The 16,107-nt window shown below is 35.7% G+C and overlaps 1 protein-coding gene across 1 annotated transcript in view; it reads left to right on the top strand.

The window, feature by feature from the left end:
• Nucleotides 1–16,107, top strand: part of ASAP1 (ArfGAP with SH3 domain, ankyrin repeat and PH domain 1) — a 132,665-nt gene that overhangs the window by 62,131 nt on the left and 54,427 nt on the right. Inside the window, exons 4-9 of the mRNA XM_009323357.1 lie at nt 4,965–5,039; nt 5,403–5,452; nt 7,671–7,800; nt 8,601–8,686; nt 9,813–9,888; nt 10,717–10,803. Of these exons, the coding sequence (XP_009321632.1) occupies nt 4,965–5,039; nt 5,403–5,452; nt 7,671–7,800; nt 8,601–8,686; nt 9,813–9,888; nt 10,717–10,803 (504 nt within the window). The remainder of the gene's footprint in view (nt 1–4,964; nt 5,040–5,402; nt 5,453–7,670; nt 7,801–8,600; nt 8,687–9,812; nt 9,889–10,716; nt 10,804–16,107) is intronic.

Here is a 16,107-nt window from a genome sequence, read left to right as displayed (position 1 = left end):
CAGTCATGAAAACAATCTTCAGCTCAGAGATGTTGGAGCTGAAGGCAATAGCTTTTGCTCTGTGGTCCTTGTTTGGTATTACTTCCATGAATTTATCTAAGGATTTCTTGAATATATGCTATGCTTGGCACAGAATATGGTGGGTTCCTCCAGAGTGCTAAAAGGAACTGCTCTCTGAAATGTCAATTCTATTTCTTTTGAACCTGATCCTTTCAGTTATTGTTCCCTGATTCTTATATCTTACAAGAAATGTAAGAATTCCCCTATTTTTCCCAGGAATTTACAGATAGCTATCATTCTTCCTTTCCCTTTCTCTGTTGCTTTTCTAGCTGAGTCCTAGTTATTCCATAACTTGGATTGTCCTTGTTGGTCCTTTCTGTGTCTTCTCTTAGCACTGTTATGCCCTTTTCTGAAATGACGGGGGACAAATGTGAAGATTCATTTCTTATTCCCTTTTATGAAGGCTGATTGCTTTACGGTTACTGAGCATTGAGATTGATGTTTTCAGGGGATTCTGTGTATTTTTTCCTTGAGATGTTTTTCTTGATGATTGTTATTTCATAAGCATGATTTTGTATGCAGTTTTTTCTTCTTATGCATCACTTCACATTTTTCAGCATAGACTTCAATCTTTAATTTCATTCTCTCAGGGGTAAGTGTTACAAGGTTCTTATGCAACTCTTCATACCTGGCTTTTGCTTTACTACCAGAATAGCTTAGTATCAGCAGACATTCTCACCTGACTTTCTGCACTCTTCTGAGATTCACTTATAAACACCTCAGACTACACAAGCCCTAGCAACACTCAAAATGGGGTGTCACTTCTGACCTCTCATGCTTGGGCTTATTTCTTCCTTCTGAGTCTTGCCTCTTCTTCATCGCCTACTTAATCATCTGAGGATGATCACACTTATCCTAATGAAGCTTGCTTTCTTTAAGAGCTTCGCTCTGGCCTATTACCTGGATCATCCTTTGTTTCAAAGTTGGCAGTTTTAAAGACGGGTAGATATGCAAGGGACCTGATTTCCTCTGTAAAGACGTCTGTCATTGTGGGTTATTTTGGCCTCCTTTAATCTTACTTTAGCACACACTTAAAAATAAGTATTTTAAAGTGTGTGTTAAAGTGCAGTTTGAGGACAGTTTGGGACTAGAACTCAAGTTTGTTGGAAGCTCTCTGGACCACATCAGTCCTCACAGGACTTACACAGAAATTTTTAACTTCTTTCAACTGGCAAACAACAAGTGGGGGATTATTTATTTAAAGTAGTGCTGATCGAGAGGAAAAAGCTCTCAACTTAAGAAGCCACACTCATTCAAAACAACATTATAATATTTCAGCTAGTCTACGAAGCGTTATCTATCTAAATTTTTGTTGACAGGATTTAAAATAGCCTATTCCATGATTTACTTCATTCAGCAGTCTCAAGTAGACAACGAGCTTATTTTACAAATGTCTTGGCATTTTAAAAACACTTATTTTTCACCTTTCTTCTCTCCAAGATAGATAATTCTGCATTGTTGACCCACTGTTGTTCTTAAGCATCGGTCTGATTAATACAATTACACTGAAAGAAAAAGATTTTTTTATAATATTGAAATACAAGTTGAGGTCCAGTGAAAAAGCAGTTGAGAGGGGGACTGTATGTCACTGTTGCTACTTCTACCTCCTTTCCTGTTCCAGGTTTCATTCTTTATGTAGTAATTCATTATAATAGTGCATTAAAAAGCTGTATGAATATCTGCATGCGTGAAACTGAGTGTGTCAATATCTTTAAATTGATCTAGATTAGGTTTTGGAAGAACATTTGGAGCACTTGCAGATTACTTGTTTTTTTAAAGATTTTGCATGGTGCTTGGCTTTTTCCAAATGTTCAAAGCCTGTTTTTTCCCATCTCCCTTTCCTGTAAACTTCCTCAGCTAATCTTTGTAGGTAAATTATCTTCTCTTCACATCCCTCCTCCCCAAATTATCATACGTATTTCCATCTGTTAAGGTTTTTTCCTTTAATTTTGCTCTAGATATGAGACTGTTTTGCTTTGTTATCAGACGTGTTTCTAATTCATTTGGGCTACTGTTTTATCAAGTCTTCAACAGTGTAATAAATGATTCTAAAATCTTACCACATTGGAGTAATACACTGCTATTTACGTTTTTTTTTTTTCCTAGCTGACATACTAGCTGGCTACTGTTCAGTAATTTCAAGCCAAGTATTAATGGCTTGAATTGGTTATCCTTAGCGGACACACTTGGAAAAACGAAAAAAAGCTACAGTAATGTACTGTTGTTCATACCTCCCCTAATAACTGCTTTAAGTCTGCCATATCCACCCATATTGCAGAAATACGTGTTCTCTCTGTTTTTATGAACTAGGATGGGATTAAAATCTTTCGAATATTCTTTCTCAAAATTCACATTTGAGGTATGAACTTCAGTTAAGGTTGTTAAGTGGAAACTGATTGAAATGGTTGAGAAAGAAAACAATAATTTATTGTTGTTTTCTTAATTAAATTTTTCTTTAATCTGCATATTGATAAAGTAGGTATTACCTTAATCACTTGTTGGCTTAATATTTGTAATTCTTTTCCTTCTCCAACAAAATTGACATTGCCAGGGAGTTGTTAGTTGTGAGTTGTGTATTGAGATAAAAAGCCAACAGAGAACAAATTACGAAAAGGCATAATCCTCTACAAATTCCCTGGCTCATTTTATTTCTTTCATGAAATAATATTGGGGGGTGGGCATGTGCAAATATTTAAGAAGAAAGAAAAACAGAATCTAGCTCTTCACAGCATGTAGTCTCAGCTTTGATTCTATTTAAACTCCTTTAGTGAAGCCAGGTAAAGAAAAAAATCTTTTGGGGTTTTAATCACTGAAAGTGATGGGGTTGCTTTTTTTTGTTTCATACAAAATCAATATTTGAGTACTAATTATGCTGTTGCAATTAAAGAGAAAATCCCTTCTCAGATCTTGATCTTTTAAGCCGTGAAGAACCTTTGCTCTATGTTCATGTTGTTGTTTGAGGCTGCAGCTCGAGACATTCTAGTGGTTGTCCTTCATCTTGCTTTGAATACATTTTGAATATCGGATTTTGTGAATTTAAAAAATATAAAATTTTGACACATGAAACAGTTGTCAAGATATCTTGAACATGAAGGTACAAGTCTGTGTCATGTTTTCTGAATTTGAATCCATCTCATGCTAAGAATAATTATCAGTTGTGATATCTGCAAGCTGTCTAAAAAGAACAAAACTTGAGGGGTGGCTGACGAGCTATCAGGTGATAATTAAGTAGCTGTATAATAACCTGTGTTCAAAAGATCCACCTTCCCCTCTGCCACGCTGAGACCCCAGTGCTTTCCAGAGGATAATGCACAGCAAGTTTGAGAACTGTGCTTTGTAGGACTGATTTGTATCAGACACAACGGGTGCCTGAACTGTGTTCAAGTTCTGGCGGTCAGGTTTGGCAGTAATCTCTAGGGCACCTTACAGAAATCCCTTCTGTCCAGGATATTTGGAGAATTAAGCAAGTCTGGGTTTTTTTTGGTTTTTTTTGGTTTTTTTCCATTAAGGACTGATAGTGTATTTTCCTTCATTAGATTCACTATTTTATACATAGTGGATGTAGTTCTTGTAAATAATGACATGGTACAAGAAGTTGCTTGTAAATTGGTAAGAGGCCCTGGCTTGTGAAACAGCAGCAAATGCACACAGGTCATGCCTTGTTTCATCATGACTTTATTTTATGCCTATGAAAGAAGTAAACCATGATACAAGAGTGAGATTTCTTTGAATTTTTTCTTTTGTGGGCATGTATTTAAAATCGCATAATTTCACTTCTGAAAAAACAAATGTTTAATTTTTCATACACGTCTTTTGAATATATAAGGAGTTTGTGAGTGGAATGTTATACCTAGAGAACCTGAGTGATCATTTTGATATTCTCATCTGCGTGGATCACCTATTTCACAGAAGTCCCTTAAAAATTAGTTTCATGGACTAAAATATGCCCAGAAGGCCTTATTTGGCCCAGCTACCCTCTCCTATATATGGCAGATTAAAACCACTAACGTAACACTTCCCTGCCCCTTTGGTTTACAAGCAGAGGATGTGGTGTCTTGCAGTCTTCCCATCATTCTCCCTAGCCTTCCTTAGCAAGGAACTGAAGAATTCATGGAATATTTTGGGGGAGAAACAAAGGGAGGGATGAAGTAGGAGAGGCAACAGACTTTTCACAAGACTGGGATAGTACTGATACACATCTCTCTCCTGTGATCATGACTTCTCAGGAACCATGCACGCCATACGTGTTCAGATAGGATCACAGCAGTAGGTTTTTCTACCCTCAGACTGGCAAAGACAAACGGAATGTTTCCACAGATACGTAATCAAACAGGCCTGGGCTTAACAAGGTGAAATTTAAACTCCTGACAGTTTAAGCCAACGTCAGATTTCCACACTGGACAAGGAAAGGAACAGTCTTCCCAAATACTTGGGAATAATCAAAGAGCTGGCGACTCTCTTTGCTGCTTTTGTTCGTGGTTGAATTAACATGTACCTTGTGTGTTGTCTGCCTGTAGCACAGCAGGTCCTTGCTTCTTATTCAGGAGGCTATAAGAAACATTTGTTCCAAAAATGAACTTGCTTCTAAATAATTAAGCAATATTCAAATGTTTGCTTCGAGAGACTGAAGATTACCTTGAGGTGCTTTCAGAAGTTTGCTTATATGTTATTTTTAAAATTCTAGTTTTATATCACCCTATACAAGTAAAGATTAATTATAATGCTTCTATGTCTGATGCAAGTGAATGTTTATTAATTCTTCCCAGACTTGAATTTATTATTAATTGAGAAATTTTGAGGTGATTGCAACTTCATTAGTGAAGTTCAAAGAGTTGTTGGCAGTAGTTTGATAAAAGCATAATAAATCTTTTTGAATGATAACAGTATAATGTTTTTCTTTTTAGCTCCAGGGTTTAAGCCACAATGTTATTTTCACTTTGGATTCTCTCTTAAAAGGAGACTTAAAAGGTGTTAAAGGGGTAAGTGTTGAAAACTAACTTTTTATTTAAGGAAATGTTTTCAGGTTCAGCTGTCTTGTGACTGTTTTCCATTCACCCATGAAATTATTTCTTATGTTGGCATCCATTAATATTCTGTATGTAGTCCAAAGAAAAATTCAAAATTGGCATGACTGTGATGCTGCTTTAGAATTTCATTGTAAATTCCTGTCTTAAGGTGCACAGGAAAGCAATACTTTACAAGATTCAAAAATAGTATTTTTTCCAGCTGCTGTCTGAAAAGTTTTAAAAGAAAACTATTTTTTGTTTCTATTTATAACTTGATATCTTAACTATAAAGGTAAATTTTTAGGAATGTTCTAACCAAATTTTCTGTTCCCTAAGGACCTCAAAAAGCCTTTTGACAAAGCCTGGAAGGATTATGAAACCAAATTGTAAGTATTTTTCTCCCTCTTCTCTTCCCCCCCCCCTTCCCTTTCCCCTCCTGGTCCCAAACTATGTAATGTATCTGTGGATGTAAATGTGAGTATGAGCAAGGCATCTCTCTTGTGGATCTCTCTTCTGTACTAATAGAAATAAAATATTTTTATGTTCTCTGTGAAGTAGTTAAAAGACTGCCCAATGATTCTTTAGTGTAAGGAAGATAATTAATGCTTAGACACTGAACATCATACAGTGAGTTGTGGGGATTTCAGATGGCTTTTACACATTCTTATAACTATATACGTAAAATCTATCGATACTAAAAATGATGAGATTTATATGTTGTCCTGTATTGCAGAACTCTGTTTTTGAGAAGCAAGAATTTTAGTGCAGTTGGTGTGACCTTCTAAAATATCTGTGGTTCTAAAAATATTTTCTTGCTATAATACCTGTCTTCTGTGGGTAAAGAATGATTTATAAAAATAGAAGGTTGGAAGGCAAGTAGTATCGTAGTTGCAGAAATGTTAGTGGAATGGTTCAGAATGCTCTCAAGGAAATGATGGGCAGTTGCTTTATCAGAATTCAAGAGGTCTCAGGAGTTAATTCTTTTTTTTGTATCCTTTCATTTATTCCCCTTTTAATCCTGTTATCATCTTTGTTTCATTTATGTCTAACCAGGAGGGGAAGAAAGCAATGAAAGAAAAAGTCAGGCCACTAAGAACTGCTGAAACATTTATTATTGGCATAGCTTTCTTACATACATATAGTAACTTCTGCCTTCAAAATTCATTACAATGTTAAATCCTTGTGAACAACTGAAGTGGAAATGAGGTTATTACTAATCTAAGGCAAAAATGAGATTCCTGTCTCAAGATCACAACATCGTACTCAGTTGAGCATTCAGATTTACATGTAGAATGGTTTTTTTCTTCCTTTTTAGTTATTTAGTTCTTACAGATACTGCATCTTTTGCAAAAATATTGACTAGTTTTCTATAAACAGCAAATTGGTTTAAAAAAAAAAAAATCTTTCTGCCTCTCAAATTCCTATATGTAAAATCAGGGGTATCTTTGCCAGCCTATTTATACCAAATGCCGTTAAACAGAACTTAGGAGACAGAGGTATCTCTTACAGACTCAATACATGGTATCATTTGTGGGGTTCTGTTCTGAATTTGGAAAGTTTACAGAAAAATGCCTGTTGTTTTGTTACACTTTTTTTAAAATCTTATGAGCAAATTTCACTTGGGCTTATTAAGACCAAGAAGATGTCCCTTAGATTTCTGAGAACCCCATTTCCCAGAAATCGTTCAAGACCAAATATCAAGCCAAGTTCAGAGGCGCAGCGCTGAAAAGTGCTTTGTTCTACACGCAAACGTTATGTCTTTCTTAGTTGGAGAAAAGCAGAGTTCAAAACCAAATAAATTAATCCTTTTTAAATGTTTGGGTTTTTTTTTTTCCCTGGCAAGGAGCACCAGTCTAATAAACACACAGTGCTTTGTCACCTGTTTTACAGAAGTGCAGCTTCAGTGTTTATTTTTCTCAAAAAGGCTGCTAGAGAAGAAAGATTTATTTAAAAAAAAAAAAATCAGAAAATTGTTTAGATTTTTCTACTCTGTATTGGAAATCTAAGTTTGCTTACAAATGGAGTGTCCAGTTAGCCTGCAGAGTAGATATGTAAGGACAGCCACACTGCAAAGCTCTAATTAAAGTCTCAGGATGGCCTCTTAGTTCCATATTTGCATTTCACTATTTCAGAATTTCAGTGTTTACTTTCTCTGAAAACCTAATGACTGGAAGTCATTAGTCATATGCTGCCTTATTGTTTTCCTTAATTCCTGCCTTAATAGCATGAAACACATTTGATTAAGTTATTCTGCCATTTTCCTGCCAAGTCAGTAGTTTCTTATATGTATGCTTTACACTGCAGTATATAGAGATGAAGGCTATGGAGCACATCATACAGAAAGAATGAGGGGTTTTTTTTTTTCTTCCCCAAGTAGCACACAAACTAGAGAAAAGTGTTAAAGGATGAAAGGAAGGAAGGGCAGCTTCATGACTCCTTTACTTCTGGACACTTAAAAAAAAAAAATATAGGATTTGGTATCATAGAGGAACTCATCTTCAGAATGGCTTCTTTAATATTTCTTGACATTTTTTTCCCTAAATAATACTAGGTCACATGATAGTAGAAGAAATTCTCTAAAATGTTTTCTAATTAAAATTTCAGTACAAAAATTGAAAAGGAAAAAAGAGAACATGCAAAACAGCATGGGATGATAAGAACTGAAATAACAGGAGCTGAGATAGCAGAGGAAATGGAGAAGGAAAGGCGGCTATTTCAGCTACAGATGTGTGAAGTAAGAAACAAGTTTCAGCTTTTAATTATGACACCATAACTTAAAAGTACCTTGTGGGCCTTACTTAAAGGTGGTGAAATCTACTTTGTGGTTTAATGGGGGTGGAGGGAGGAAATGATTTCAGTGTCACATAGTACAGCGATACAAAAAAAATTATTTTAGCAACTCTGTACAAAACCTAGCTTCCTTTTGTTTTATTCCTTTTCTTTGTTTTTTAGATTATTATTCTAAGGTTCTTGAGCTGAAAATATACTATGGAAATATTTCTTATTTTTTCAGGTTTATGGTTAAGCAGTTCAGGAAGTATTTTTGATATCTTTCTTCCAACATGCTTTCTAAAGCCTTCTAAATTTTCTAATCAAGTGATAAATGATAGTGATACATTAGTTCCATAAAACTGTTTTTTGGATTAGTAGTTCTCTTTATTACGCTTTAGCGGTGATTACTTTAAATTTACTTTAAATTTAAATTTATATATAAATAATATTTATATTTTTTAGAATATTTCAGTAATTACTGCAGTAGCATGAAAAAAGGGACATCTTCAGACAATTGTAAAAGACAAAACTTTTTCCTGAATTTGTTTTATGTTTTGGGGTGTTTGAATTTTCTAGGAATGGCCAAATAAATTGATGTTTGTTTCATATTTTGCTTAACTGTGGTGGACTGGTGGCTTATGAGTCAGCACCCAGGTTGAACACAGAGATAATTAATTCATTGAGCAAATGATGTTTTGTTGATTGAAAACTGTTGAAGGTTGTGAGGCATGATTATCAACACGTTTTTCACTGTCTATACAGTATCTTATTAAGGTTAATGAAATCAAGACAAAAAAAGGTGTGGACCTTCTGCAGAACCTTATTAAGTATTATCATGCACAATGCAAGTAAGTGCAATGCTTTTTAAGCTTTAGTTACAGTTTTTTCTTTTTTACACAAGTGTTTGTTGCCCTTTGTTTTGAATTTGTTTTGGTTACATCAGGATTTTTTTCCATAATTGTAATCTGCTGGGTGCCTGCAACTTCATCTTATTAGGCTGTGGTCTTTCAGTAGAGAGTATGAAAGTGAGTGAGCGGGGCAGGGGAGTGATGGAGAAAGAGGCCAAGGGAAAACCCTGCATGTTGTGTACAAAATTAGTTTTAGTTCCTGAGGCATAGATCTAGAATGTAAGTTTAGAAATAGCTTGTTTATTCTATTTAATAGTTTTTAGTTTTTTATGTAAATTTTAAAACCATTGTGGAAGCCAGTAATTTCTTTGAAATTCCTTGAGGTGAAACTGGTGAGATATGACCTTGTCATCAGTAGAACCACAGAGGCAAATGTACAGGAGCTTTTACTTAAGTTAAATACAGGAAAGAGATTGTAGAAATTACTAAGGGGAAACATGTTGACTAACAGTGATAAAAATAAGCTAAGCTATATTCTCTCTAATTTGATATTTGTTAAAGTCACAATGGTGTATCTCCACTGCTGAAAGATATCATACTTTAAAACTACTGGGAAGGTTTTTAAACACCCCCCAAAACCAAACCACCCCCCTCCCCGCCCAAACCAACAAAAACCCAACTTCATAGTGATGAATTTCAATTGATTTCCTTCAGATATCTAATTTAGAATAAATACTTGAGGATAGAAGTTAAACTTCTGTTTATCTATAACCTAATCCTTCATATGTTGCCACTTATACTAATGTGTGAAGTGCTTATTTGGCTCATTATATTTCTATACAGCGAGACTAAATCCGCAAAGCAAATTAAATGTTTCTGGACCGAAATGCAACTGTCAGACTTTTCTGAAGTATATTACCTTAGGGGAATGTGGAAGCTGTGCTATTGTGTGGTTAGATTGATAGTAAAACAGTACACAGTGGGACAGAGATTTGTTTGTTTGTTTCTGAGTGTGGGAGGAGCTGGATAAGTTTTATTGGTTTTGCTGTTTTCCTCCACAAGACAGTCTACTTTGTGTTATGAATTATATGTATTCCTGATAAATCACAGGTATTTTTCATTACAGTTTCTTCCAAGATGGCTTGAAAACAGCTGATAAACTTAAACAATATATTGAAAAGTTGGCTGCTGACTTATATAATGTAAGTTTACTTATAAGTAGTATACTGTCTGAAAATGGAAATATTTTGTTTATATGAATACATTTTAGATATGACTACAAGAGTGTATATTTCATTTGTATCTTATAAATGAAAAGTGTGTTCTTTGAAACTTGGAATATAGCTAGACTGAGGAAAAAACATCTTGACTATCTTAAACTTTGTATTCCTTTTTTACAGCTATTAGGAAAAGCAGCTTTCATTCTACTACTAATTTAATGCTGCATTAAAATAAAACTAATTTAAAGCGGGAATCTTTGAATCAGATTACGTTATTAGCATCAATTTTAGCTACCACTTTCATTTTCCCATAACAAACTGCTTAATGATATGAATTTGAATGAATTAACTTATGATGTTCATGAAAGGCAAGTAATAATGTGGAATCAAAGCTCACTTGTCACCCAAGTGCTTTTGTATTCTATAACAAGAATTACAATAATCCCATTTGCTATTGCAGTTTGTGGCTAAATTAAACTGTGTTTTCATTCCTTAAGTCATCTGTCGAGCTTATTGGTGTTATTTAATATTTCAAAGATTTAGTTGCATTAAATGTAGTGAGCCATTAAAGCCTAACAGAACAGAGCATGCGGAGTTGTACGTTCATTCTAGCTTGCTTTTCAAGTAATACATGCATAGAAGGTGAATACATAAGAATGGACTAGCCCATGAAAATAAACTCAGATATTACAGAAACACAGAATAGTTGAGCTGGTTGTTCAGGACATCCGAAATGGTATATTGGAACGCATAAAAAATTAAAATTAAAGTTGCATCTAGAAAGCATATAATGGCAATCTCTTTCTATAGATAAAGCAGACACAAGATGAAGAAAAGAAACAACTTACTGCTCTTCGTGATTTGATAAAATCTTCTCTGCAGCTTGATCAGAAGGAGGTAAATAATTTAGACGTTATTCTCGGAGTTAATGTGTATTTCTGAATTCTGTATTCAGAAATTGGTTTAATTGATGTTCAGTTTGTGTAGTTATTGGTTCAGAAGAGTTGGACTTTGAACATTGTGACAAAATATTTAATATTTAAAAATATTTTAAGATTTAGAATGTCCAACTATCAACAAACAATAGTTTTAGATTAATTTTCTCTTTCAATTTATATGTTAAAAGAAATTATTCCTTTTTTGTGTAATTCTATATTTTTATGTACTTTTTTAATGTATAATATAAGAACAGTTGTAATGGATCAGTTAAATGCTTCATCTAGCCTAGTACCTTATCCTTAACAATGATAAAGAATGAGTGTTCAGGAAAAAATATAAAGGGATGGGATGCACACTTCTTTCTTGTGTCCTGCCATCCTCCAGCCAGGCTGTGTTCAGGATTTTCCTGACCTAGTGATCCTGAGTAAGCCAGAACGAGAACTGGAGGCTTGCCTTTACGTATGGTTTCCATATTACTCTTCATGTGCTAACATGGATTTTGTGATGTTGCTCTCCTTCCTAAACCCCTCTTGCTAATACTGTATCATAAGGAAGAAAATTTGTATGTCAACCAGATAGAAGTGACAGAGACAGGGCAGTTAAAAAGAAAAATATATCATCAATTACACTGGTTTCAGAAGTGAAGGGGGAAACATGCAATGTCCATTGCAGATGTGCTGGAATACTCCTTGAACTAGGAGGTAGGATATAATATGTATCACAGTGTTTACCTGATACAATATTGTGACTTTTTCCAAATTATAGTGCCTGAGAATCAGAAATACTGAATATCCCGTGGTGAAGCCGAGTGTTGGGGGTGGTGGTGGGGTGGAGGGGAATGGGGTGGCTTACCTTTAGGAAAAGATTGCTTACCCTCTGTTCAGTTTTCTCTTAGGTAAATAAAACATTAGTATTTGCCAGGTGTCTGCTCAGCTTATTAAATATTTATTATGAAATATGAAGTATTATTATAATTAAATATTAGATGCCATTCTGCTGCATATATATGATCGGGCAGTATTGCTAATATCAAATATACATAAGAATATAATTTACAACCAGATGTACTGAGTCAGCCAGTTTCCAACAGCAATCAATCATGGATGTTTAGAGTAAAATGAAGGGCAATAAACACTGATACTTTCCCAGAATACCCTCCCATTAGTAGTTTGACTGTCTCTGTAGTCTCTCCACCACCCTATGGATTTCCTCTTTGAATTTGTGCGGTTGCTTTTTGAAGCTGTGTCAGCTTCTGTTACAGCTGTGTCTTTCCCACCGTTGCTACATGTTGTGTGGAAAAAATCTTTTTGCTTTCATTTGTTTTGAACTTTTAGATCTGCATACCCGACTCAAGATGGGAATGCTTGTGAATTTATGATAGCATCATTAGATCATTTCTGATCTTTTTTTATGTAAGTCCTAACATTGACTTGCTTTTTGACCAGTGCTTAGTGCAGAGGAGGTATGTAATGTTTAATCAGCTGTAATGCTATAACCATATGATCCTGTTTCTGAATGTTAAGATACTGTGAGTTGACTATTATTATTTTTGCCCTCTGCATCGCTTTGCATTTGTTTATGCTGATCTTCACCTCTCATTTATTGTCAAATTACTCACTATCATGAGGTCCTTGAGAAATTCTTTAGTCAGCCTTTCTTGGGTATCCTGAATAATTTAATACATTTAGTAAATTTTGACAGTTTACTGTTCACCATTTTCCCGATTGTTTTAGTGTTAGACACCACATGTGCTGTAACAGCTTTCTGTGAAACTCATTTGTTTGTTTCCTGCTTTTAACTTGTTAGCTCATCTGAGGACTTTTCCTCTTTACTGTAGCAATGTAATTCTTCCCTTTCATAAGGAACACTAATGTGCCCATTGAAAGTCGAGGTACACTGTATCAGTCTGACTTCTCATGTGTATCTACTTACTGATTCCTTCAGAGAACTCTGGGAGATTTTTGAGACATAACCTTTCTGTACAAAAGCTGCACTGATTTTTCCAGTAAATAGAATACTAATTGTACTCTTAAAAGTAGATTTCATTAATCTTCCTGATGTGGTGTTGAAGCTTACTAATCTTTACTTTCCTGGAATTCTTCTGGAACTACTTCAAAAATAGGACTTTAGTAACTGGGGCAAGTAAGTATTTTTATGGGCTTTCATGTAATTTTGTAGGTAGCACATTGTGGTTATGGCTACCGCGTGTAGATAAATGGCTTGAAGTTGATTAAGTTATTTCAGGTGGATTCACAATTAATAAGGAATGATTGATGAGTCATTCCTTACAGTGTGGTGGTGTTTTTTTTCTTTTGAATGCTTGCCTATGTGTGCTTTTGTAATGTAATGTACATTATATAGCAGATAAACCTTGGCCAGAAGGCTGTTCCTCTTCCTGCATCTTTAATCCCATCGTTCTGAAGGACAATGCAACCTTACAACATACTGTACATGGGTTTTAGAATTTCTTTGTTGTCACAAATGATGACAGGGGCACTACAGAGCACCTTTGAATAGATCCCAATTTATTGTAAGACGTGCCAGCACTTTCTAGTACTCAGTTTTCCCTTATCTCATACTCTACAGTCTTTCCCAGTGCTCTGTTTGATACCTTTTTTCCTTCCATCTCCAATGTACACATGGACCTACCAGCTCTCTTCCATAATACTTACAGAGCTTCCCATACATGCGTTACATTTGTAATCTCCCTAATATCTAAATCCCTCTGAACGTAACTCATGCTTGTTCTCCATCCTCACCCCCAAAAGTTGAATGGAGAACATTAGATTTCAAGAGCTATTTGGAAGTAACTTTAATTTCTAAGGTGCTTTTATGAATCAATTCCCAACACACAGAGGAACTAGACTTGCTCTCTTCTCACGTACCTTTTTCTTCCACAAGCTGATTATCTGGGAAGCAAAGAAAAATACCTCCTTCTCTCCTGGCTGCTGCATATGTTGTTAAGTTCAAGCTACCTGGTAATCAGCCAGTTCTCAGAAATAAAGTAGGACAGATGGGTTGTTCTTCTTCGGTGCTGTGTACATACATGGCTGCATACAGTACAAGTTAAGTTTCAAAAGTTGTTCAGAGTATTATGAGGTAGAATAACTAAATGAAATACAGTGTTTGGGTTTTTTGGTTACCTATTTCCTGGATGTGTAGTAAAAATTACTCTGTTTCAGTGGAAAGTAACCTCATTTAAAATATAAAAATTAAACAAGTCAAATTCTGAAATTTAGATAGATGTTGTAATAAAGTAGCTTCACAGGCATCACCAAAATAAACTATGCAACTTTTCTGACTTTAATTATAGCGTAGACAAATCCTAGGACACTTGATGAACTGTGTGTGTATACGTATGCTACCTATATAAAAAGTTATAAAGTGTTTGGCTTGAAGAGAATTGAAATTGTGTTTTAGAAGGAAAAGTGGCAATATTGTGATTGTCAGTTATTCAGGCAAATCATGGGGGAGAGAGATTTGCTGTAACGAAAGAATTGACTGTTTTGGATAAAATAACCATTTGATCACATTGATGTTCAAGTGTCTCTTTTGAACTCAACGTGAGGACTTTTACTCGTGATTCTGCTACGTTACATGAGTCGGAGCGTAATGATGCTGGCAGGTAGTGAGGAGCTTGATAAAACAGTGTCTCTGGTATTTAGGTATTCAGTGTTTTAATCCTGAAATAGCGTGCCAGCATTCATCACTCCTTAGTTAAGTGACAATGAAACTTGAAGACACATGGCCTGAATTTCACCAGTCAGCTCTCCATCATTGTGTATATCCGAATCTTCAAGTACGTAAAGCTGGGCTTTACTACTGTGACAAATGGCCTGGTTGGTTGTGATTAAGAATACATTTTCCCCCTTATATTACTGCATTATAATCTCATTGTTGGAAAATTTATGGATTACTGGAAATACTGAAGAACATGACGTGAATGGGATTTTCTCTGGTGGATTTGTCAAGATTCGGAAGTACTCTTACCAAAATTACTTTGGCAGGGAAACAGTTTGAAATAATAAAATTGAGGCCCTGGTTGTGTGTAGTTTTAAGTTTCTTTGACCCTTTGTGCAAGAGAAGGAAGTTGAAACTAGTGATTCCTCTCCAAATTGTAAATTCTGTCACCTTTAACCTCTTTGGACCTGCCATTAGATAAGTGAGACTTCTACCCACCTCAGACTGACTTGCTGTCACAGATGACAAAAGAGATTCCTGCATGGCTGTTAAATCTATTAAAGCATTTAGGATCTTTTTGAATTTAATATAATATGTATGGAAAAATTACTGTTTGGCACCCATACTTTCATTCAGGAAAAACCAGTAATGTACTAAATGAGCTAATTTCCTACACTTTAAAGGTCTCATAATGCAACTCTTGTTTTACTGTTGGATGCATTCAAGGTGTTTATTTAACATTATGGACATCTGTAATGCTCTTACACATTTTGCTGGCATACCTGTCCTTTCATCGGTGAAAAATCTATTACTGTCATCTTTGCAATTACCTGATTCTTGGAAAAGCACGTCTTGACAATCTTTGAGTCTTGGGTTGCGCAGAAGTGCTAGTGCTGTAGCTTCACTACAGGAAGTACAATTTACTGTGGCTCCGTTAACATGCAATGTCTCTTGTTGCCACTGTGTACTGTCTTGGTACTAAGTTGTGGCAGTTTCTGTTACTTTGCACAAGAATTATCTGATTTTGTAAAATGACTATGGTTTAAAGCTTTGGGGAAAAATGTCTTAAGAGATACTGGTGTAATTTTACACGGCACCGGGCCTGCTGGCGACAGATGGAGTCCAGCTATCTCACAGGGGGAAAAGGTCATTGCTCATGAATTGGCATGGCAGGGCTCATTGAGAGGGCTTTAAACTAGGTTTGAAGGGGGAAGGGGATAAAACCAGGCTCGCTAGAGATGAGCCTAGGGGTGGCATGCCGATGCCAGGGGCGAAATCGATAGCCCAGCTCAAGTGCATCTACACCAATGCATGCCACGTGGGTGGCAAACAGGAGGAGCTGGAAGCAATTGCACAGCGGGAGAGATATGACTTAGTCGCCATCACAGAAACATGGTGGGGTGACTCTCATGAATGGAGTGCTGCAATGGATGGCTGTAGACTCTTCAGAAGGGACAGGCGAGGAAGGAGAGGCGGCGGGGTGGCTCTGTATGTTAGGTAGTGTTTCGATTGTCTAGAGCTCAACGATGGTGATGATGATGCGGTTGAGTGTTTATGGGTAAGGATGAGGGGGAAGGCCAA

Source organism: Pygoscelis adeliae, unplaced genomic scaffold (assembly GCF_000699105.1).
Source record: "Pygoscelis adeliae isolate BGI_AS28 unplaced genomic scaffold, ASM69910v1 Scaffold103, whole genome shotgun sequence".
In the NCBI taxonomy this organism is placed as follows: domain Eukaryota; kingdom Metazoa; phylum Chordata; class Aves; order Sphenisciformes; family Spheniscidae; genus Pygoscelis; species Pygoscelis adeliae.
This window is presented reverse-complemented; position numbering and strand designations above follow the sequence as displayed.